Here is a 24,223-nt window from a genome sequence, read left to right as displayed (position 1 = left end):
CCAAAAACTGCAACATTTCTGGAAGCAAAAAAACCAAAAAAATAGCAACGAAAAGCGAAATATTAAGTAAAACAAACACCATTTTATAGGCAAATTTATAAGAGAAAAAATTGTACAGAGGGAAAAACGGAAACTATATTAAAGTTGCTTCATTACTCGCATAAACTGCCAGAGTTTCTGCCAAATGATTTAGAACTAATAATACACCGATAAAAGAGCTGAAAATCTTCTATAAACCTTAAAAACTCACAATGAGGGCATTTATTCTTATTTTTTTCGCAACTTGCAAACTATGAAATTTCCAAACTCAACCATCTGGACACTCTCACTTTGAAAAAAACATAGCGAGTGAACCCTATCCGGTAAACACAAGATTGTTCCATCCAATGAAAGAGCCGGAAATCTTCTACGGACCCTCAAAAAATCGCTTGGGGGAATTTTTCCTTTATTTTTACTCAAATTTGCAAATTGTCAACTCTCCAAACTTAACAACCTGGGCACTTTCATTTTCAAAAAATCATAGCTAGCGAACCTTATCGGAACAAAGATATATTGTTGCATCAGATAAAAGAGCTGAAAATCCTCTATAAACCCTGAAAAACTCACATTGAGAGCATTTTTCCGAATTTTTTCGCAACTTGCAAATTATGAAATTTCCAAACTCAACCGTCTGGACACTTTCATTTTCAAAACATCATAGCGAGTGAACCCTATCCGATAAACACAAGATTGTTCCATCCAATGAAAGAGCCGGAAATCCTGTACGACCGCTCAAAAATTTCCAATGAGGAAATTTTTCCTCAAACCTGCAAATTTTCAACTCTCCAAACTCAACAACCTGGACACTTTCATTTTAAAAAAATCATAGCGAGTGAACCCTCTTAGAACGAAGACATTGTTACATCCGATAAACGATATGAAAATCCTCTATAACCCTGAAAAACTCAGATTGAGGGAATTTTTTTCTGAATTTTCAATCATAACTGATTGACTCTTACATGCATTTACTAAAATGCTCAAAAACGTACATTCAAATTGGGTTCTAGAAACAGCAGCTAGAAGAAACCTTTCATTCCTCAAATATATTTAATTTTCGGGGCTACGCCAGCTTAGGTATATTTAAACCAGAGCCTCCAAAAGTCCGAGTACAACAAACAATCTGGTTACTGCAGGTAGAATTCGTCTTCTTGCAAGTCTATGCACGACAGTCTTGGACAAAGCTGTTGATTTTCTTTTGTGGCCCTTGACAAAGAGCTGTAAATTGAAAACGGGGCACAAAAGACCTTTTGATAAAAATATCAGTCCTCGAATCCAAGCAGACACACAGCAGGAGAATCAGTGTTTTATGAACACCGAAGAACATGTTTAATAACGGCCTGCTTTTGCTAATAATAATTCGACTTCAAAGGAAAGGTTTACGTCAATATTTGAATGGAAACGGCTGGGAGATGTGAATCCTCATAATGCCTCCATTCTGATGTCGAAGTTTTAGTTTTCCATGGTAGCACTAAATTGAATTTCCCTGTAAAATTGCCGACGTAAACGAGACTGAACAAGGAAACTTTGAGAAGTTGCGTAGGGCGAAAACAATATTGTAAAGGTAAGTACTGTTCTGAAGTTTGAAACTCGATAATAAATTCAACTTCAATAATCTGCTTATTTTCGCGATTTACTTGACGTTTTTGAGACAAAAGCTCGACAATTTGGTAAGATCATTTGATGTGTCTTGCAGCTTTGGCTCTTCGAGCTTAACGCGTTTTCCTAAAAGTCGCATCTCGAGTGTATAATGAGCTAAAAATATAATCCTATGTCGAATGTCTCTAAAGGTAGACTTGATGTGTCACCAATTAGATGGTACTTATTTTTAACGCTCTGAATCGAGCCGGACTAAATTAGAAACTCTTGCATTTCTTATTATTTTCGTTCTATTTACAAAACAGCGACGAAATCCGAGAGTAGGTAAATTTGGATTTCTTTCATGTGATGAAGAAATTTATGGGTTTACGCTTTATGGGCTTTCAGATGTGGACAGTGCAAGGAACCATAAAAATTCTGTTTTATGTAATCAAGAAAATGGGCCAAAACTCTGTTATACGAGTTTCGAGGAAAAGAAACTCTATAGTGCGGTGTAATCATTTACTAGCTAGAAAAGTCTCATATTACCGATGCATATCCATCAATACGTGCCTCGAATGGTGTTTCCAAAGAAAGTATCTATTTACAGATTTAATTAAGTGCACGATATATTTATGGAGTCTGGGGCATCTCAAGAATCTTAACATTATCAACAAGAAAAATTAATTGCAGGGATAAAAATCCAACAGAATTTTTTAAAACTTACAAGTGAATCATATTTGAACACTTTCAATCAGACTGAAGTCGCTCAGAAGCTCATAAAACTTAATTCTATAGTATTATACTTAAGGGCTGTGAAGGCTAAAATGAACGATTTGCTGGCCTACAAGTCAATTTCCTCCGAAAATGCCAGTGAGAAACACTTGGAAATCACACACAGGAAATACCATAGAATTGCCAAGAAATCCACCTAATAAGGTTCCAAGACAAATATCTTCATAGTTTTCCCTCCGCCAGCTTCGCTATTAGTTGGCTACCCTTTTGTGCTCCCTGATTAATGAAAAAACTTTGCCCTCTCAGAGATTGCTGTTAGTAACTGATGATTTTCCAAAGGTTAATCGCGACTTTATCAAACGTGATAGTTGGGCGGCGATAAATCCGAGCGATGCAGGGCAGGAAAAATGGGACATTTATTTACCCCACGGCCCACTTTCATCAATGCCTCAGCATTAACTATTGAAACTAACGAGCGCCACTAAAGCACTTCGGCGCTTCAATGAGAACTCCCGCGGTCTCAAGGGAGATAAAGAAGCGCCTAATTGTGTCATTTTGTTAAACGAGGGTTCAGGGAGGCGGCCGCTATCTTAAAAAGTCTCCAAATTGTGAAATAATTGCGACCCTCCTAGTCTAATTAAGGGGACTTAGTGAACTAGAAAAACAATAACATAACGATAATGAGGACCCGGTTAAAGCCCTTGTGCCCTCACCATTAACCCTGAATTTGTCAAGTCAAGGTGATTCGCCTAGCGTGCAACCCGACACGTGTGGTGCCCTTACAACGTGTCAACCCCAGGTTGCACCTGTAAATCTCTCATCCACGAAGGGTGCAAAAGGGGACGAAAATTGATACGTTATAGGAGCAAGCTGGGGATTTCCGCTACAATGGCTCACATATTTTCATCTGTCCCTTGATAATCGCGTTTTATTCAAGTAGGAATACGTTTCAGCACGAAAACTAAAACTTCCACAACAATAAGCGGCAATAGGTATAAAACAACCCAAAACTCGTCGTGCAATTAAATTAAACCTCCCACTAAACGTGGCTGTGTCGCAGCAACGAGTCCCTAATGTAAATTATGTCGACCCAGTAGTAACCACCAAATATTTTAGAGGGATTAGAGCGCCTCAAAGGCACGTAGGGCTGATGTCTTGCTTGTGTGGGATAACTCTAAGAGGGCTCCCTCTAAGCCGTCTTAATCAATGTCGTCATACTTAAGCAAACAGCTCAATGGCACGAGGAATGTTCGGCAATGTTTCTACAAACTAAATAAATCCCCTAATAAATTGAATGAAAATATGTCAATTTCAAACATGTACAGATAATAAACCAACGGAGGGAGATGATTGAGAGGAATTTAATATTTAAGTAAAAAAAATGGATTGTATTGTTCATTTTTCGAAAATGCCACGCCTTTGGCAGTAGATCTTTCAACGACTGAAAAACTTGCACAATCTAGTACAATCTTTTTAAATAATTTAAAAATAGGTATACAATTATTTCCCTAAAAATCTTGCTACAGCCTCCTCAGAGAATTGAAGCAGATTTGGAATCAACCAGTATATTTATCCTTTCGATTTGTTTGTCCAAATCGTTTTTTTGTCTGTAAGGCAATTTTTGGATCACAACATTCCTGGTCGGTGGATTGGTAGACGAAGTCCAATTGAGTGGCCACCCACGTGCACAGACTTAAAACCCTTGGACTTTTCGTTTGGGGTATATAGAAAAAAGTCCAAGTTTCTTTAGGGGCATTTGGAAAGAACAAATTTTGCTTCGAAACCAGAGTCGATTGAAGACTTTAGCCACCGGATTACAAATGAGTACGCCAAAATAACTTCAGATAACTGCCGCAAAAGATTTGAGCAGACTCTTTATCACTGCATGGAGCAAAACGGACATCATTTTCAACATTTAATACCACATTGAAGTCCATATGTTTGCCTAGTAAATAAGTAGGTATAACCTCTATTAACAAGTAAAGCAAACAACAGCGTTTTAGGAGCTTCGCAGTTGATGAACATTTGCAAAACTTGCCACTTCAGAGCTTTTGCATGGCAAATAGCACATTAAAAAATAAAAACTATTTGCCTGAAAATCGCCGCCGTAATTAAGTGCTTTTTCACTCAATGAATTATCGAAAGTTGTTTGAAACTTGCATAATTAAAAGCCTCTTCAGATCGCTTGGGACCTGGCTAATTGCCCTTTAGATTAACGGGTGGCGAACAAAAACTATCACTGTATCGCGTATCGAGCGACCTATTTTCCATAAAATGCAGGTAAACATTCACAAATTGCAGTTGCACAATCCATTACGTCTAGACGTTATCAGGAACTTTAATCCTGGATACTCGATTTGACCCCGTTATGACTTTAAGTGAGTTTGTTATATAAACATGGTTGTCAGCATCGTTAAGCTAATCAACAAAATAAAAGATCCATTCCAAAAAAAACATCCATTTTCCTGCAGATAAAATTGAGCATTTTTTTTAAATAAAACACAATTTTATTAGAGAGGAAGAAACAAATTAGAAAATTTAAAAGTGATTTACAATGTTTTTGAAGTTGCTGTAAGCACAAAGTCGAGTACTATAAAGGATGATGCTCATCAGAATTCGGATTAAAACGCACCAAAATTGTGTAAAAAAAGGCATAAAATCAAAAAGCATTGAAAGTGCACAGGATTCCTTCACTGGGGTGAAAAATATTTCACCCCAATTTAAATTAACCCCAGTTAAAAATTAAAAGTTTAAATTAAATTGAACGTTTTCTTAAATAGATTTATCCGAATTACTTCAAAAATCTTAACCATGGTTTGCCTAAAAGCGAAATTATTATTATTTCAAACACGAACTTGTTAAAAGTTCCTTTGTAAAATTTTGCGCTCTCTCATATTTTTAAAAGTAAAAAAGCTTCTCTCCACGTCTACACTTGTTATAGGTGCATGTCTACATAAAGTTTGACACAATTTCCGGATCCATAATTGGATTTTGCACAATTTCTCTATTTAAAACCGCAGAAATATCTTTCTCCTTCTGAAAGCATTCGTTTCCTGACAAAACATCGTTTAGTTTTGTTTGTAGAATTGGCCTCCCGTATGCATGGCTGACAGGAATATTTTTTTGAACCGACTCAACCTCTTAGGTGTGTGGATTTCCAAACATCGATGCATATCGAAAGTTATTAATTTTAAGAGTTAAAACGACCTCTTACATATAGACGAATTAGAAAAATTACCGTCGCAGAAGTCGAAGAATCATTTTCTCTTAGCTTCTGCGTTCCGTTTATAGACATAAAACTTTTTTTTTAATGGGAAATATTCTGAGACAATGACTGATAGTTATTAATTTTTAATAATACCAATGACTGATAGATATAAACAGAAATTTCGTAATCTCGTACTGTTTCCCACAAAGTGAGTTTGCTTCCAGAAAATTTAAAAAATCACCGGTGATTTACAACACAAGTAAAACTGGTTACCTGAAGAAAACATTTGACTAAACAATACAGTGGAAAATCAATACACTTTTCCGGTGAAAGTTGCAAAAAATGGTGAAGTTACACATTTTCCTCGGACTTCTTCTGATTTACTTATAAATCGGGTGTTATGTTGAAATCTCACTCCATCTAATAAACTTCGATTTGGCTTCGAGCCCAACTAATACTCTTAATCCTTAAATCCATATTTCACTCTCAATTCAGTTTCTTAAAAATTACTGTGGCAAACTCGAATTCGGTATTGCATACATTAGTGCGCTGTCAGACGAAAAAAATTGCTAATTTGAAACGAAAATAGCATTTTCCAGGCTGAAAAATCGACAATCCCCGAGTGATTTCCGTCCCTGACTCCTATCCGTTTTTTGCGCCTTTAAAGAACCGCGCAACGTATTTTGCCCAAAAAAGGCATCCGGTAAAATCACGATATCATTATTCATTTTCTTGCACAACGTTTTATGCTGTTTACTCGCTGATTATTGCCCTGGAGTTAGACGGAGACGAAATGTGGGCTGGGTGAAAGATCGAGAAAGACGAAAAAAATCCCGCCTTGTCCTGGCTGTTTACGAAAATTGCCTTGCACGAGAAGAAAATGAATAATGAAAGCTTATGGCATAATTTTGTCAAAAGATATTTCTGACTTAACTAAAACTTTGCAATACTGCGGAAACATTTTGCGGGGCAGATACAGAATTGGTTAAACTAATCAAATCTGGGCTTGGGATGCACAAAGACCTTTAATTCATTAAGCTCAATTTAATGCCTCAAATACCTATCAACTCGAAAAAGCTTCAAAGCTTTCATTGAATGGGCCCCCCTGGCTTCGACGGTACAGACACCTAAAAGGAAAATATTGTTGTATGCCCAAGGGCAATTTCTTTTGATCGTGTTTCTTAGCTTTTGGCCATTTACCTACTCCCAACATCTTATAAAGCCGCATTTGCCATTAATAATAAGTCTTTCGGCCGCGATGGCCCCGAAAAAGACTTTGCAATGAAGCACATTGGTCAGGTTTGATCATTTACTAAATGCTGCAACGTCTATGCAAAGACACTTGAGCCTGAAACTGCACCCAGCGAGTAGTCAAGTCTTTACCGATTTGCGCCCAAAGCGGTCCAACGAGGAGGAAAATTACAACACTTCATCAAAGTGCAAAAAACCGCGCCACCATATTCCCAAGCACACACACCTAAGAAAATAAATGCGAAAACAGCTACGAGAAGCCAGCATAGACGCCAATAAACCTCAGTTCGTATTCGCGTTTTTCCCATCATCCTGGAACGAACAATTTAGGCTGTCGAACCGAAGCACTATATAACTTTCCAAAGACGTCATTTCTTTATTTCCAAGGGCTCGGGGGCGATTCTCCAAGCGGTCCCTTCGGCCCGCTAATCTCACTTCAGCTCGATGTTATGCGAGGGGAAACAATGGGACGCGTATGTAAGTGACACGGCCTTGGAACGGGGTGAAACTTTATTCTAAAGTACAGGTAACTTTGCGCAAATCTAATTTGCCTGGGAAGGAAACGGTAATAAAAACTTCAGCATTGTTTTTAGTAATACAATAGTGTGACTCCTTTCGAAAGGGAGGAGTTAGTTTCACTGCCGGAAGCTTTCGGATGGTGACAAGTTTTCATTGGGTGAATCACTGATGATTTTTTTTCAGAATCCCACTGAAGATGAGTGTCCAATGAGAAATCCAAATGTAAGAGCAACTTCGACTCCAATAAACTGTACCCGACTGAGCAGCTCAGAAACAAAACAATTTAAATGGAAAAACTGATATTTTTAATCAAGCTTCTACCTACTCTAGACAGTCTTGCTGCATATCATTTTCAATTTCTGAATAAGGAGCGTTGAACAAATCTGGCGCAGTTGTTATACATGTTGAAAGCTCGATGTTGTTTCCTATTTTCCTTTGTACTCGTAAATTTTATAGTACATTCCCGATTAAAAATGCGTTCAAAAGTGGCGAAAAATCCGTAAATCAAACCCGCCACTGATCAGGTGACCTCATATTTTAATGGTAAAACCATTTTTCAAACCGGCGCCCAAAATGCAAATCAGCCCAGCCGGTATTTTATTATGGAGACGTCATTCACCGGCGCTGAGGTTGCTCGGTTGCATAAGCCTGGTTTACTGCTTGAATAACCAAAAGAGGAGAAAAAAAAGAAAACCATTGGCGAATGGATTTTTCAGTCAAGGGAAACACGCATTGTTTCCAGGGTCGTTTTGCTTCGCGCCTTCAAACACCGATTGGATCGCATCTGCAAAACTCAGAATACAGGGCAGGATTGTGCAGTTGGACATGCAGGAGGCGACTGGAAGCTTGGGAAAACGTAATTAAAATTGATATGGTAATTCAATCGAGTCGACGAAAAAGGAAATGCGAAGTAGGGCGTACAAATTGCGCGATTATTCAATTTCATGCCGAATTATTCCCGAACGGCCGATGCCGGAAGAGGAGAAATGCATTTTCAGCATTTGTTTGCAACCCAGGGAAATACGACGTAAATTGCCATTCACACTATTTAATTCAATAAATGCCGAAGCACAATGCTGACTTTAAAGTTTTCCTAAATCCTTATTTAGACTTGCGAAAAAAAAATACATTAGCAAAACTTTAATCAACTTTGCCTTGTGCTCTAGAAAGAACATTTCGTTTCCTTCTTTCAAGCAATTTGATTATTTGCTTATTCCTCCTGATGCGAGTGGATCTTTCGATTCGCGATGCACTTTGCACCGGTTTTCCAACCGAACTTTGCCAATTATTCTACTGATTTATTTTTGATGTGACGGGGAAATATTGAGGTCTTCAGCAAAAAATCTGGAGGTTATTGAAAAACTCCTGCTTTGATGAAAATGGAACGATAATCTTTACGAAAATGTTAGAAAAACTTCGAAAAGTGGATTTTATTGGGGATTGGACTATTGTGGTCGTCAGAAAAAGCAGGTAAACATTCCAAAGTTTTTAACTACGATAATCCGATCCCAATATCTTCCAATTTTCAAAGTTTCGGAACAGTACGGTCAAGATTACCATTCAACTTTCATTGATTTATCTAGAATAGGAACGGAATTACAAAAAAAACATACTTTGTGTTGCAAAGCAGACATTTTACCAGCATTTTACATTTTAGGAGAAATATTGTCTCCTACAAACTAAGTTTCCCTTCAACCTCATCCCAAAAATCGAATTATAAAAAAAAGTTTTTACGATAATAATCCTGAAATTTATAAGCACAAATGGCATCTGATTGATCTTCTAAATTAATATTTTGTACTTTAATATTTGCTTGTTGCACGCAAGAAAAATATTTCGTATTTTACTATATTAACTATTTTTTAAATGTTTAGATTATTTAAGTTAAATGCCACGTCTCAGCCATTATTGATCACTTGAATAATTAATTCAAATTTCATTTGGTTGCAGCAAAACGTGTATTTATTAGTTCGGCGGATTATTCCTAATCGATTATTCAGGTGATCATTCATTTAAATGATATAGGAAATAATCTACCTTTCTTTTCAGGTCTCGCCCATCATTTATAATCGTTTATTCCAACGATTGATTATTCAGTGTAAACCATATAGGAAATATTCTACAATTATTCATATTAAGCCTTATCGATTTTCATTATTAAGCCTTATCGATTCAAAAATAGAATTGCAGTTTAAATAAAATTATTTTAATTTAAATATTACAGACGCAATTATTTGTATTCATAGTGTTTTACCATACATTTACCCAGTTGATGTTGTGAGACCGTAAAATTGCTTGTTAATATTCAGAATCGGAAAGTGAGGATTAAACTTTTCACGCAAGATACTTTTGCTCAAATGAAGCGAAAAAAAAAACAATAATCTTTGTAGATTTTAAAGATTTTTTAAATAGTGGTTAACTGTTATATTTTCATATGTGGTTCAAATTAATCCCTGAAAAATTATGTCGTTTGGAAACTGAGCCGAGAAGAAACCAACCGTGTAATTAATTAATTGGCTGCAAAAATTTGAAGAATTTTACTAGTCAAAACGTACTCAAACTGCAAAATTTCAATATTTCAAACTGTATCTGAAACCGACCAGAAAATATATAAATTCCGAATAAAAATATATACAAAATACATTTCTTTTTGAAAAACTAATGGATGCATTTGAAAACAAAACACAAGAATCCTGAATTAATCTCAGATAGTGAAACCAGTAGCCGGTTCCTCTATCCCTGAGCATCAAAACTGCATAAACCAGTTTGGGAAATAAGGGGGCAATCAGTTTCTCAACCCAAAACTCATGAAAGCATAACGCATTTTCGTTCTGTCAGCTTTTCGCCATTCTTTGCATCCGCCTCTACGGCCGGGAGAAATGGCAGAAATTCGTATATAAATTATGGCACATTGGACTTTACTACGATCGGATATGTGTGTGTATCCCGGATTCTTCGGCTGGGTAAATGCGATCGTTCCAGTAAATTTATCACTCATGTCGCAACCCATGTAAAACGTGGATTTTGCATGAAGAAAAAATAAGTAAGACGCTACTTACCAGTCTTTAAAATGTCTAGTATTGGAATCAGTGCTTACCTGCAACAAATAAAATATATTTTAGTAAATACAAATAAACCAACTTTAGTAGATAAGATTCAGAAACAGTTCGGAAGATGTTTTATTTGCGGTTCAGTCCTCATCTGAAATATTCAGTGACACTTAGATCTGGACCTAAAGGAGGCCAATACTTCCGTAAGCAATTTACATGTTTTATTTAAAGCAAATTTCCCCCACAAATCTATGAATACTTCAAGTCAAAAAGCCCTTTGAACCGCTGGGTCGCTTTGCAACAATATAAATAACAAAATAGATAACCCACATTTAGACAGTGTAGTAAAACGTGTGAATTTTTAACGGTGAGAGAAATGTCCGCAATTAAGATAAACGGTGCAAACGGTCGGCCCTAACTGCCCCTTTATGCACCCGGAACATATGAATTATGAACAGTCGCCCTCTCTTCATTTAGCAGACTTAGTTTTAATCGCAATGCGGTTTCAGAGGACGGAAATATTGAAGTTTTATGACCGCTTTAAGTCGGACGACAGCCAAATTAAATGTGAATCTCCAAGTTGAAATTCGAATTTGAATTTACGGTTTGCATATACGAAAATTACGTAGATTTGGACGGATTTTAAAAAAATGAAGCGGAAGCGCGGCTACAGTGCTTGACAAATTGGACGAAATGTTGGAAAAACTTTGAAAAGTAAAATATATTGGGCTTCAGAAAAAATACTTCCAAATTGCTTACCTGCTTCCGAAAGCGGTAAACAATTCAGAAGTTTTTTTTCTGAGCGCACAATAGACCGACCTCAAAGTTTCCCAACATTTCAATTGTACAGGCGCATTATTCGTCCACAAAATGCCATTGAGAAAATGGAGCTGAAAAATGGAAAGTGGCTCTTTTGTCCTGTTCGGCAATTTGTATCGTTCACGATAACAGGCACATAACCAGTGCTTATCCTCAAATTTCTAGAGGAAATAGCTGCAGCAAATCCTCACCTCACGCCCTTTATACGGGCGTCAAGGTGCTGATAAATCGGTGTGAATTTTTTAGTATTTGTCGTTACGTTTATGCGATCTGTTATTTAAATCGTTCCCACAAAATTCTAGGAGGAGACGCGATAACATGATGATAGACGAATAAATCACTACTGATGCCGGAATTTAAAGTATTATGGATGCTTTCATGTGGAAAGCACAATGTGTATCATATGTTGATCGGGCAACTTTTGACATTAAATGTGAAATATTCCCGATAAAAAGCGTATTCTGGGCGAAAAACTTGTTTAAAATGTTAAAAAAGCAATCGCAAACTGAATGTTGCAATAAACGCTTTGTGGCCATGTGGCCATGCTGTTCGAAAATGTTTATTAAGTTATTTAGGTGCGTTACAAACGAACAAAAGAGACTGAAAGGGCGAATAAAAACGCAAGTTTACTCGGGATGAAAATTCAATTTTCATGCGAATTTATTCCACGTAGTTTGCAATTTTTCTCAAAATTATTGGAAGAAGCAACAACTTTCTAAATGAAATGAACCTGCAAAACCAGTCATCTTTTGAGGCCTTAAAGGCAAGATTGTTCATAAAACTGTGCCTTAAAGGGGTTGCTCATCAAAAACGTTTTATTGGTAAAATATGCTAACTTTTTCTTAATGAATCTACGGTAGAAACATTGGGTTCAGCGCTGAATTTATTAGCGCCAAAAATAAATAATTTTGAACAATTTTACAAGAAATCCAGGGCCATTCCAGATTTGCTCCAACAAAAAAAAAATTCAGCAAAACTCCATGGATGTTCCAGTACTCTTGGACATTCTGCCGAACCAAAAATCATCAATTTTCCCAAAAAACTCCATAGAACATTAAGATAGTGCCTGCTTATTCCACTGAAAACTTCTGAATAAAACCGAATGGTGCAGCTGAAGAGCACAGTAATCTAGAATAAACTGCAATTTATATTAAAAGGCAAATCTGGCCTTTCACGGAGCTTATTAGATAAAACTAGGCCAGTTTACAGAGCTAATCCGACGCTCCAAACTAAAATACTGAAACTCATAACCGCCACTTGGGGAATGTATAAATCCAAAAGGTGCAACAGGGCCGGGCGAATGAAAATGGATAAATTTCCACTTTGTGAGTGCACCCCAGGCCGGTTGATAATTGCGCTAAAATGCGGATTATGAGCGCATCCACGTTTTTCCCAAATGGAAATCCGGGAAAATGTCCAGCAATCCAGCTATGAAAAATGGGACAAATTTCCACGATGGAACGTTGGACGGGCCCAACGTGTCGCAGATTGATGAGGTCATTGAGTGGACGAATAACCGAATAAATTTTCACAGTAGATGGTGCACCGACACAAAACGCATACTTTTTTCGCATTCGTTTCAAATTAAATGGATCGTTTAATGGGTCGTTTTGCGCAAACGATTTGCGAATTAAATCTATAAAAACCATTTAAAATATTGTCCATAAAAAAAAGAAAATTCATTGCAGGATTGGCGTGCTCAAAACACATTAAAATAAAGCGGATAGTTTTAATAAAAAAAAAATCAGAAGCTCCTGATTTTTTCCTAATTAAAAATTTTATAATCCGTTTGCAAAATTTTGGAGGAAATTGTTTGGAAATAGTTGGAAATCCGTTTGGAAAAGTTTGGAAATCTCTTGAGATTTTTTGGTTTTCCTTAAAAAAATAAAAGCCAAACCGTTGCAACATTCGTTCTGCCATGTCCTCAAAACAATTGATTTAAACTGTTACTTTTAATTAAGAAAACGTGAAAAATTCCTGATGCTTCCCCTAAGCTGAAAATTACTTTCCAATTTTATGATCAATTGGAAAGTGAAACGCTCTTGACATTCTTTGGTGCGACGCCCCGATTTTGCGTAAAAACAAAAGTCGTAAAGGTAGGCGGATTAAATGATGAAAACGAAACTCAATTTGAACTTTGATGACATTTAAAAAATATAAAATTGTGTTAACTTTTTCGTACGCGAAAGAGACCTTTTTTCTATTTATATCATCTTCAACCATCTTTTAAATTCATTTTCATGTCTTGGTTTCTAAGTTAAACGTTATTCGCAAGACACATATTAAAAAACTCGACTTTACAATGTCGCAAAATGTTAAACAAAATGATTTTCCTTCGAAACGAGTACAATGTCTAAAAAATCGGGAGCTTTCGCTCAAACTGGAAAGCCCTCAAACTACTGAAATCAAATTTACCAGTCTTGCGACAGTTACTCAAAAATGCCAAAGAGCTCAGTTTGGGGTTTCCATTCAGTTGGTTGGAGCATTTCATCCGGATCAAATAACCAGTTAGAGCAGCTAATTTAATCGTCTTTATTTAAATTTCCCGCAGCGTTTCGTTCTAAGTGCTCGTTGAGAATATTTTCCTAGAGAGGTTCCTTGTTTAAATGTTAAAGTACACTATTCCGAACATTATTCCCATCAGTTTAATTAAGACAATGACGCCAAGGGTGGGTACTTCATGAGATGTTATGTGGTGTTGACTTCGTATCTAAACTCCAAGTATCAAGCATACGTTAACTTCGCAACAATACACTCAACTCAAGCAGAGTTAAAACAGTCAGAAATTACGTGTATCGCGCAAAAACTTCAATTATGAGCCTGAGTCCTCTTGAAGTCGGCCAGTATGTTTAATTTAAATCATCAGAAAAACACCGACGAGAAATTCATAGCCGGTTAAATATTTTTCAGAAGCAAACTGATTCATTCATTTGAGTATTCACAAGCACACTCACTGAGCAGTAAATAATAGAAACCAACTGCAATTTGTCGAAAGCTAAAAGCTAGTAGCTGAGGAAGCAAAAACGAAAAACCGAAAAAAAAAACCACCCGCGTGTATTTCGAAGCTATTTAAGCTGCCAACTCAACAAAACACAACGGCTGAAATGAAACTCATTTAGAAGTTCTTTTGTTTAAATTTGCTTTCGGAGGCGTGCTTTAACTTGAAGTAAACTTCCGCCCATTTCAGTAAATTTTGTGCGCTACTCACAATACGCCCTACTTGCGAACTCTAATTAGTTATTAAAAGTTGCAAAAAATGTGCGACTTTTCGAATCCCTCTCGATTGATAGGCATGATTTTTGAGCCGATGTGCTAATAGAAACTAAATAAATAAACTCCATTAATTCAGCTGCACAGCCTGACGTAATGAGGTAGATTAGCCCTTGTGGCATGCAGGCCATAACAGTCGTTAAAGCTGAATATTTTAGTTTAATAATTTACCTGCACTAGGCGAGCAAATGCACACAACAATTAGCATTGGAAACCTCTAAAACACCCGGTGTTGACGAGAAAAGAACTCTATAAAGTAAGTTGCGATGCGTAATTACATTAGTTCTAGTAAACCGGGTCAGCCACTGAGAGTAGCTCAAGTTGTGTCCAAGTAAAATTTCCTTTAAACTTTCCACTCCTCTTGAAACTTTCCAAAAAGCGGACAAGTTTTAAAATTAACCTTCCCTGAAAGTTTGAAAGCTCAGAGCTTAAATAGAGATTAATAATGATTAGCCAACTTTAAAGTCAACTAATCAGGTTTGTAAGACTGCTTAATGCGAACGAACCACATCGTTTTTGCATCATCATTAGCAATCTGCGCGACAACAAATCACTTATTTTTGAAAAAATCCGATCTCCCTGATTAAGTTTTACTGCCGAAATTATTTACAGAGAATTTACTAACGCAAATATTTTTATCTAGTACTTATACCAATTAGATGAGAAAAGGCCACCTGGAGGATCCATCAATAATGTACTATTTTGAATAAAACATTAAAACCCCGTTTGGTTCTGGCACAATTTTCTCAACAAACACCTTCCAGGCAAATATTCTGCTTGCATTCGCAGTAAAAATGGGATACTGATTGCCTTAAGATAACTTCATTTAGGTCGTAGTTTGTTAACTGAATTTACGGCTCCCGCAACCACTAGCGCTTGAATAATGAAGAGAGAGACCTCAGATATGTTGTTTCATTGATTTTCCCGAAAATGTATTCTCTGGAATAGTGAACGCTTTATTACATCACCCAGCTCGCCCCAAAGCCTTTGCACTCTCATGTAAGTTCTACGATTTTATTTTTAGCTCAGGCTCTGAGCGCGCTGTTATCGCGTCTGTCAGCTGATCTCAGCTCATCTCAGCTGATCGAGGAAGCTATATTAGAAAAGCCCAAATTACCACAGTAATAAAGTTAAGTTTTCTGTCGCTTTAGTGCTGCGAGCAGAAGAAAGCAATGACAAATCATGAGCTGGGCTTAATATGGATCTGCCTTTTGGGCATTTTTTTAAACTATATTGAATCTTGAAGCTGGATCGGGCATTTGAGTAGACTTTATCCAACATATCAGCGGATTTTGTATTTCCAATAGGGATCGTTCGATGTATCAAACCCGAAATATTTTGCTCTCATTTATTTAACTTTAAATCGCCAGGTTTTCTACTGTGAAAGCTTTTTACTTAAAACTTGAAGATAAAATACCGGTGTGCTAAAATGTTCTTGATTGTTACACGTATACTGACTATGTACCGATGTTCTGTATATGAGCATCTAATTTAATTAAAGGTAAATAGTAACATTTCAGAAAGGTTAATGTTAACCGATGATTATGTATCTTCAATTGTAATAACTGCTACTTATGAAGATATTCAACCGATTATTGATAACTTGCTTTATAACGATGTCAATTATCCTATAATAGTGGGAGGTCTAAATAGTGATGACAAACAGAAAAATGGTTTGTTCTTTTGCTCTTCATTAGCTGCTTTACTGAAAATCCACTATGCTTTGAACACCGCAAGTAACTTTATTAATTTAATTAGCAATTAGGCTTCAGTCACATAGACCAGATTCGGCACGCCACATAAGAACATATGGCCAATGGATGGCAATTAGCGAATTTATCGTCGATTCCATGGAGATTTCAATTTGGCTTTTAATTACCAACTTTGGTATGGACCGCTCCATTACCTGATAATGGAACCGCCACTCGCAACTATTTATTGCCCTTATTTACGATTGAAGCCGAATTTGTTCTGCAAGCATACAAGTTGGTAGACTGGAGCCGACGCGATTAATAAATGCCGTACCTGTAATTTATGTGATTGGTTAATGTTGGCTGTTGAGTGAAAAGCTGTTGAACAGTAGTCGATTGCGAGCTTTGCAAATTCCTACCTAACTGAAATCATTTGATTTGATCTGTAGAGCAAGGCCGTGACTCGTGTCGCATTTGCTGTGTTCCCTCGTATATAAAATAAAGTGGACCAAATTGAGCAATGGCGTGAATATGAAGCAGCATTAAGCTGAAGTCGCCTGCAATTGTCGATGGTCCAAAAATCGGACAGGCTTTCTATTGGTCAGCTTTAATTAAATATCTTCAGAAAAAACCTTAATCCTAAGGATGCTGAAAGTTTCAGAGTTTTACCAGCTTAGTAAATGTTAGCTGCAAAATTGGTGTTTTCACGCAACTGCACTCTAACCCATAAAAAATGTATGTTCCAACCTACTGTAAATAGCACCTTGAAAATTTCACCGTCTTTAAGAAACACTTTCTATAAAACCTAAAAGTTTCACAAACAACGCCCCAAATCTTGACTTCTGCGGGCTTCGAAAATATCGATCTCATAATGGATGTCTGAACCAACTGCACTTTCTTTTAAAAAAAAATCGTACCTTCCAAACTCAAGAAAGTAGAAACTTGAAATTTTCACAATCCTTCGAAGACATTTGACTCTAAATATGCTAAAACTTTCCTGAAAATCGCGCACATGCCCGAATTTTACCATCTTAGCAAATATCGGTCTCAACTTCGTTTTGACTCATTTATGCTCTTTCTCTCCTTTAAACATTATTAGTTTCCAAACTAAAGTAACTTGAAATTTTCACCATTGTCGGAAAACATTAGATCCTAGAAGGGCTGACAGATTTCTAAACATCGCCCGAAAGAATGAATTGTTCCACCTTAGCCTATATCAGAATCAATTTAATTTTTACTCATTTGCGTTCTCTCCTTTAAAAACTCACATCTTCCGAACTAAAACAAGCAGCAACTTGAAATGTTCACCACCTTTAGAACACATTTCATCCTAGAGACGCGGAAACTTTCATAACAATTGCCCAAAATCTCGATTTTAATCAGCTAGAGCTGGACAAATGTGGGTATCAAGATAGATACTTCTACTCAACTGCGCTGCCGTCTCCTTAAATTAACATCTTCCAAACTAAAACGACATGAAATTATCAACATCTTTAGAAAACGTTCGGCTCTAGATCGTAGAATTTCCAAAAATTATGATTTTTGCCGGCTTAGAAAATATCGATCCGATTTCGATGTCTTCCTCAACTGTGTTTTTTCCTTTAAAACTTAGCATCTTTCATGCTAAAGAAAGTCGTGACTTGAAATTTTCACAATCGTTAGAAGACTCTTGGGCCTAGAGATGATGTGCAAAAAAATCGCAAAGAGGTCTGAATTTGATCACCTTCGTAAATATCAGTCACTGTCCTTATTCATTTGCGTGCTCTCCTTTGGAAATTCGAATTTTTTAAAATAAAGCAAATAATAACTTGAAATTTCCACCTTCGGTAGAAGACATTTGATCCTAGAGACGCTGAAAGTTTCCTAAAAATCGCCCAAAACCTCGATTTTTACCAGTTTGACAAATGCGGGTCTCAAGATGGCTACTTCTACTCAACTTCGCTGCCTTCTTTAAAAATTAACATCTTCCAAACTGAGGCAACAAACGACATGAAATTTTCAACATCTTCAGAAAACGGTTGGCTCTATAGATCGAAAAATGTTCATAATTAACGCCCGGAATATTGATTTTTGCCTGCTTAGAAAATATCGATCCGATTTGGATGTTTCATTCAACAGTGCTTTCTCCTTTAAAAAATCTCAACGTCCAAAAAATCGGGAGGTTGAAACCTTTACAATCCTGAAAAGACACTGGACACTAAAGATGCTGAAACTTTCATAAAAATCGCCCAGAAGCATGAATTTCACCACCTAAGTAAATGTCGCTCTCGACTTCGTTTTGATTTTTTCTTTAAAAATTTGCATTGTCCAAACGAAAGCAAGTAGCAACTTGAAAATTTCACCATCTGTAGAAGACATTTCATATCTACAAAACCCTTTGAAACGTACCGGTATATACAAATAAAGCAGCTGCGTGCGTTTCGTGAACTCGAGAAAAATCGTTTATTTAATTCCAGACGGTGTAGCGAATGAGAATAATGAAAATGGCCGCAAACATTATCTGGCAGATTGATTTTCCCAATATTCTCTATGCAAATTTATGTTTCCTAAAATTGAAACGTCTAGACTGTTAATGGAACCACAAATCTTTCATACGGAAAACTCGGCTGGCAATAAATTAATTTGCCCAACATTCACATCGCTAACCGAATCGGTGCAAGGCACTTTGGCCCATACCTGCAGCTTTGTATAAATCAAACACCAAGACCTGAGCCGTGTAATTTCGAGCTGGGAAACTTTTATTACTTACTCGATGCTCGATACTTTCAAACACCAAAGTTTAATGAAAGATTCAGATGAAAGAGCAAATACATTCGGGAGCGCTAACTTGTAACTCGGGAATGAATGGGATATTGAACTTGAGCCTTTATAATCCAGAGAGGCAAAACCTTGTTTCCAAAGCTTTGGAAAACAAATGAATTAATTAATCACAAAAGTCACTGTTTCGCTAAAGTTCCACAATATTCTTCCTACTCAAATACCTTGCTTGAAGCACACAATTTTCAACTAGCAAAATTATGACCACTAAACACTCAGAATAGCAATATTCGTTAATTGCGTTGCAAATAAATCAACTTTATATATTTCTCTTGTCGTTTTACGGTTACAGCGACGCCCTGGGGTCAGTCGCAACAAGAAAATTCGCGTTTTGTTTCAGCGAAAAGTTATGGCTCCCTTTACGATCCCATTGGCTTTGTCCTATAAAGAAAACAATAACTTCTCAAACTGGCTCAAGTACTTTGGACGTCAGAAGATGCAACTGCAGAACGCAATAAGGATAAAGAGAAATTTACTCAAAACTTTCGCTCATTTCTCCACTGAAAAATTGAGAATATCTCAATAGAAAATTCCTCTTTTATTAAAAATACTAATTCGTATTGCAATACGCCCGACTCACAATGAGGCCGTTCTCCATTTCATTGTCTTCCTCTCCATTAAAATGGATTGTTTTCCAGCAAAATCCACGTTATTTATTTCGCATAAGCAATGGAAACCAGAGCTCTGCTTTGATAAGCTCGCGATTTATAAAACAAGGATAATTTTGACGGATTTCGCGCAAATGGACGAATGAGAAACTCATTAAATAACTGTGAGTTTTACACTGTCGACAAATAAATTTTTCGAATCGGCGCTGCAGATAGAGAGTAATCAAAAAACAAAAAAAAGCTGGTAAATGACTGTTAAAATCCGATCCATTTCGAATTCTCATGCTTTTCAATTTCCAACATGTTCGATCCGCTGCAGGCGGACGTAAGTAAAACGAAATTGCCAACTAATGAGAAATAATTAACCCGGATATGAAGAGCCGTGATTGCATGTGTCCATCATCGCGTATCAGGCGAATTTACGTACTTCTGGACCCTTCTTCGCTATTTTCCCTGTTCCATATTCAAATCTAAAAGGGTCAACAAACAATTTCCCGTCAGCGACTTTTGATAATGACTGTTTTTCCTGCTGCCATCGTTTTATTAGTATCACTTTGTATCGGGAGCGAGAAAAAAACCAGAGCTGAAAAGGTTTGCAAGTCTAGCTAATGTTAAGAGCAATCGAACACAGTAGACAGGAATAAAGTTTGGCTAAATCTCCAGCTCATTTCGCGATTTTCCCATCTTATTCGGTTTATGTGCGGGAAATGGACTTTATCGCTCTTGGCATCGTTCTCTTTTACGATAACACCTGTATGGAAAGATGGTTTTGGATTTCCAATCATCGAAAGCCTTCATTGAATGTGGGGAAATGGAAATTAGACACTAGTTGGGTATTTTAAATGTATTCTTGTCTCCGAGAGACACTTCTAATCCTTATCACGTAGGTGGCAAGCTTGGCAAAATTTAGCCTCGCTAAACAATACGTTTATCCCCAACAAATTCACTTCATTTACAATTCCTGTTTGATTAACCTTCATTCTTATCTGAGAACATTCTCTGGCTGTTCTGCTAAACAATGTGATAAATTGCCTCAAACTTGCAACACACAAATGAAGTTCGGAAAACTCCACTCATAAACTGCAAGTATAATGACTCAAAGCCGAGTTTATGACTCGACGTCAATTTATTACAACCCCGAAGTTCGGGTTGTTATATAGAAAAGATAGCAACTTTAACTTTCCAACGGAAGTTCGTTAGGTTCGTGTCAGTCATATTTAAGGGGCCCTTGCAAGTGCTAATTATAGCTGCGGTTTGATTATGGTGCCAGCACTCATTTGCATGTTTTCTGGACTTGCCAAAGGCTTCCCATTAACATAACAAAATCTAGGCAAATTCTAGTAATAATTAAACGGCCTATGTTAGAGCCTGTACGAAGAGTTCCCAACTTTGTACAGAAAAGTTCAAAGCTGCAGCGAATTCATTTAAAGCTAATCTCTTATTAATGCAAAGATCATGTAAGTTAGAAAGGTAGCGGAAGTTGACTTTGAAATTTGTATTTAAGAGCGAGCAAACTTTGAAAGTTCGACTAGTAACTAGTTAAAGCACGAGATTCTTTAGTTGGAAATAAAGCTAGTAATGCTGTTACAAATTGGATTGACGATGGAACAAATAATAAAATGGCAATTTCAGAGAAAAACGTTTCGAATTGAAAGTTATAAACTTTAAAGTTTTGAACTTACTTTAGCTACTTAGATGGTGGGTAAATAAGAACAGTAATTTTTAGAATACATTCCCCCATTGAGTAGTTTTTCCATGCTCACTCCTTGCAGCTTAATGGAAACTATATAATTTCCAAGCCACCACCTCCATTACCAACAAATGCAGTCTTTTGGTTAGAAATATCACATTCCTAGCGCCAGCTCGCAGCTACGTTTACAACCCCATAAAGTTAATGCGTACTTTGTAGCATGTTTTCATCACAGATTAATTGGAATATCGTGCTGGCTGCTTTTAGCAATTAATTAACTATTTCTGCACAGGAAAATAATAAGGATGGCGCCTGCTTAAAGGAACTTTTTAATTGAAAGGTTCAGAGCAGCGCTGTTATTAAAATAAAAAGTATAATAGAGATTGTTTGCTCTTTTACAGCAAAGAAAATATTGCCATTATAATTGGAAGCATAATTAATAGAAGAACAAGCAGTAAGATTTTATTGATCTTTGCCGATGTCTAATTTAAAGCGAGTAGTCGAGGAATTAAATGAAAAATAGCTGGCACGAGGTAAGGGCATTTCTGAGCATTTGGCCTGAGAAATTGATCGTAAGCTTTGTAAAAGTTAAGTATGTATCAGAAAACCACAAAATTTGCCATATATTTTAATGTCCATTGGAAATAAAAGGCTGTTATGAGTTCGCGTAAGTTCGAGTAAAAAATGAGTTCTAAGAACGTACTCACCTCTGGCTCTCCTTCTTATTGCACCCAACGGCGATAATATCAAACTTGTAGTTCTTCCTCTTCTCACAGTTCAAACGCCTGTGAGCCTCCATGACTGCTTGTCCATCCTTATTTAGGTACATGCTAAATGGCGCATCCACATGATGTTTGCTCACGATCCGAAACTGACAAACCTCCGAACCCGTAACTCGGATTGGAGGAGTGACTTCCACCATACTTTCGTTCTCTTTCACGATACCATGGTAGCCATTGTCCCGATTGGAGATATCCAGGCGCGGCGCCTCGGCCTCTGGAAACAAAGTGGAAAATCAGGCTGGAGAATCGAATGAAAGGACCAGTTTAATTAAGCTGATCAACATTTTTCGTGTGTGAATTGAAGGGAGTTTTCGTTTAATGAGGAAGCCATGAGGTTGAACTGTAAACAGTAACTGATGTTTTTAGAAAACCGGAAACCGTGCAAGTTCATTTATGTTTCATATATTGAGCTTGCTTTGCATTGAGTTGAAAGTCGTTGAAATTCCCGGATAATGAATAGAGCATGATGTAAAGCTCTGATAATGCTGGTGAAATAAATCTGGTTTCCACACATGCCGAGCATTTTTAATGGAATAAGACTTGGCAAGTGCCTAATTACAAAGTATAATCATAATTAAATAATTAAGTGGATTTGATTTCAATGCTCCGCTACGCTAAAGCCATTTGGTGCAATTGATAATTTAATCAGCAGTGTTTATTCCGCATATATTCAGCGACGCGGCTTTGTGCAATCGTATAGCAGTGAAATAATTTAAACAGCAAAGTTCCATCGCAATTAAAACCGCCATATATTGGCAAATTCAAGTGGCTGCAACTGCGAGGCAATTTCCGGTTGCTGCAGCTGTTCACCCAGCTAAGTTGCAGGTAAACGAAACATTGTTAAAAACTTTCGCGGAGTTTCAATCCCAAATCCAGAGCAATTCATGTATTTTGGAACATTTGCGTTTGAGAAAAGATGCTCTAACTGGAATTGTTGCATTCATCAGTATCCAGAATCATCATTTATCATCATGCAAGGCCATCCAAACATAATTTAACCACAACAATCCGAAATCCGCTCTTTTGAAATCAAAGGAGTCCCGACGCAAAAGTTCCATGCGAGTTTTGCGGCACATTTGAACACGAAAAAATTAATTTCTTCTGCGTGTGTTTGATTGTTTTAAAGGCGGATTTTCATAACAAAATTAGCCCAAGTTCTCAAATATTTTTTGGTCAATTTTCATTGAATTTCCCTACTGCGCTACTGCTTCCAGGCAAAGTGGAACAGACACGGGAATGACAATGATATGGGTAAGTAGGAATTTCGCCCTGCCTTTCTCCGATGGACCACTTAGATTAATAGGTAGAGGATTTCCAGGCTATTTCGGATATCCCATTAAACTTCCACACGATCACGATGTCTAAACTCTTGTTCTTGTTTCACATCAGCACGCTTGACCGGCTAAAAGCCCCGTTTTTGTGGAACAACGCGCGTTTTCGTCCCCAGCTCGAGGATATTTAGTATTTCCATAACAATATGATGATTTACGAATGATGCACTTGTCTCGTAACCAGGCGAAATCCCGAGATTTTTCCGGACAAAAGCGCCGCGGCGCCAAACCCTGGAAACAGTTCTCGCCCTCGAAATGTGCGGGTTTAATATAGCTTCCCGCCTCTTTGTGTTTGGTCTGGATGCCCTATTGTACTTGTTAGGGCATGGAGCTCGTAATAATGCTAAACGAACGTGCTTTTGCTCCCGAAAAGCTGCGGGTTCACACCTACGACCAAAACTATCTAAATTTATAATAAAAGGTGTGTCATACATGTGAAAATTGTGCAGGCATTAGCATAATCGGTATTTATTTTATGTTTCACCTATACATTATTGGCTCATAATACCTTAGAGATGAAACATATAATAATATCCATAACAACCGCAGGGCATTGTTAGCGGGCATTATAGTATAACGCCCGCTTATAATGCTCGCTCATAATGCCCGCTCTTAATGCCCGCTAAGTTAATTTTTATAAAATTATTATTCTCTCGCGTTGACATTTTTCAAGTTTAAACCACAAAAAACAACTGAATAAAAACAAATACCCGTGAACTAAACTTTATCTCCAAAATAAAAATTACAATTTTCAAACGTCCCTGAAAATAAAGCTGAACCGACAACAGAATGGTCCGAGCTTCTAGGAGTGATCTTCTTCTGTGTCTCGCACATGTTT

General features: G+C 37.1%; 1 protein-coding gene across 2 annotated transcripts in view; it reads right to left on the bottom strand.

Annotated features, from left to right (window-relative positions):
• The window catches only part of LOC109544003 (calsyntenin-1), a 75,600-nt gene that overhangs the window by 24,681 nt on the left and 26,696 nt on the right, over window positions 1-24,223 (bottom strand). For both annotated transcript variants that reach the window (XM_019913972.2, XM_019913973.2), the window contains exon 2: window positions 21,980-22,268. In XM_019913972.2, the coding sequence (XP_019769531.1) occupies window positions 21,980-22,268 (289 nt within the window). The remainder of the gene's footprint in view (window positions 1-21,979; window positions 22,269-24,223) is intronic.

The sequence above is a fragment of the Dendroctonus ponderosae genome, unplaced genomic scaffold (assembly GCF_020466585.1).
Source record: "Dendroctonus ponderosae isolate FM_Combo_2020 unplaced genomic scaffold, Dpon_F_20191213v2 Dpon_F_20191213_4, whole genome shotgun sequence".
Lineage (NCBI taxonomy): Eukaryota > Metazoa > Arthropoda > Insecta > Coleoptera > Curculionidae > Dendroctonus > Dendroctonus ponderosae.
Note: the sequence above shows the minus strand (reverse complement) of the source record. Positions and strands in the feature narration are given on the sequence as shown.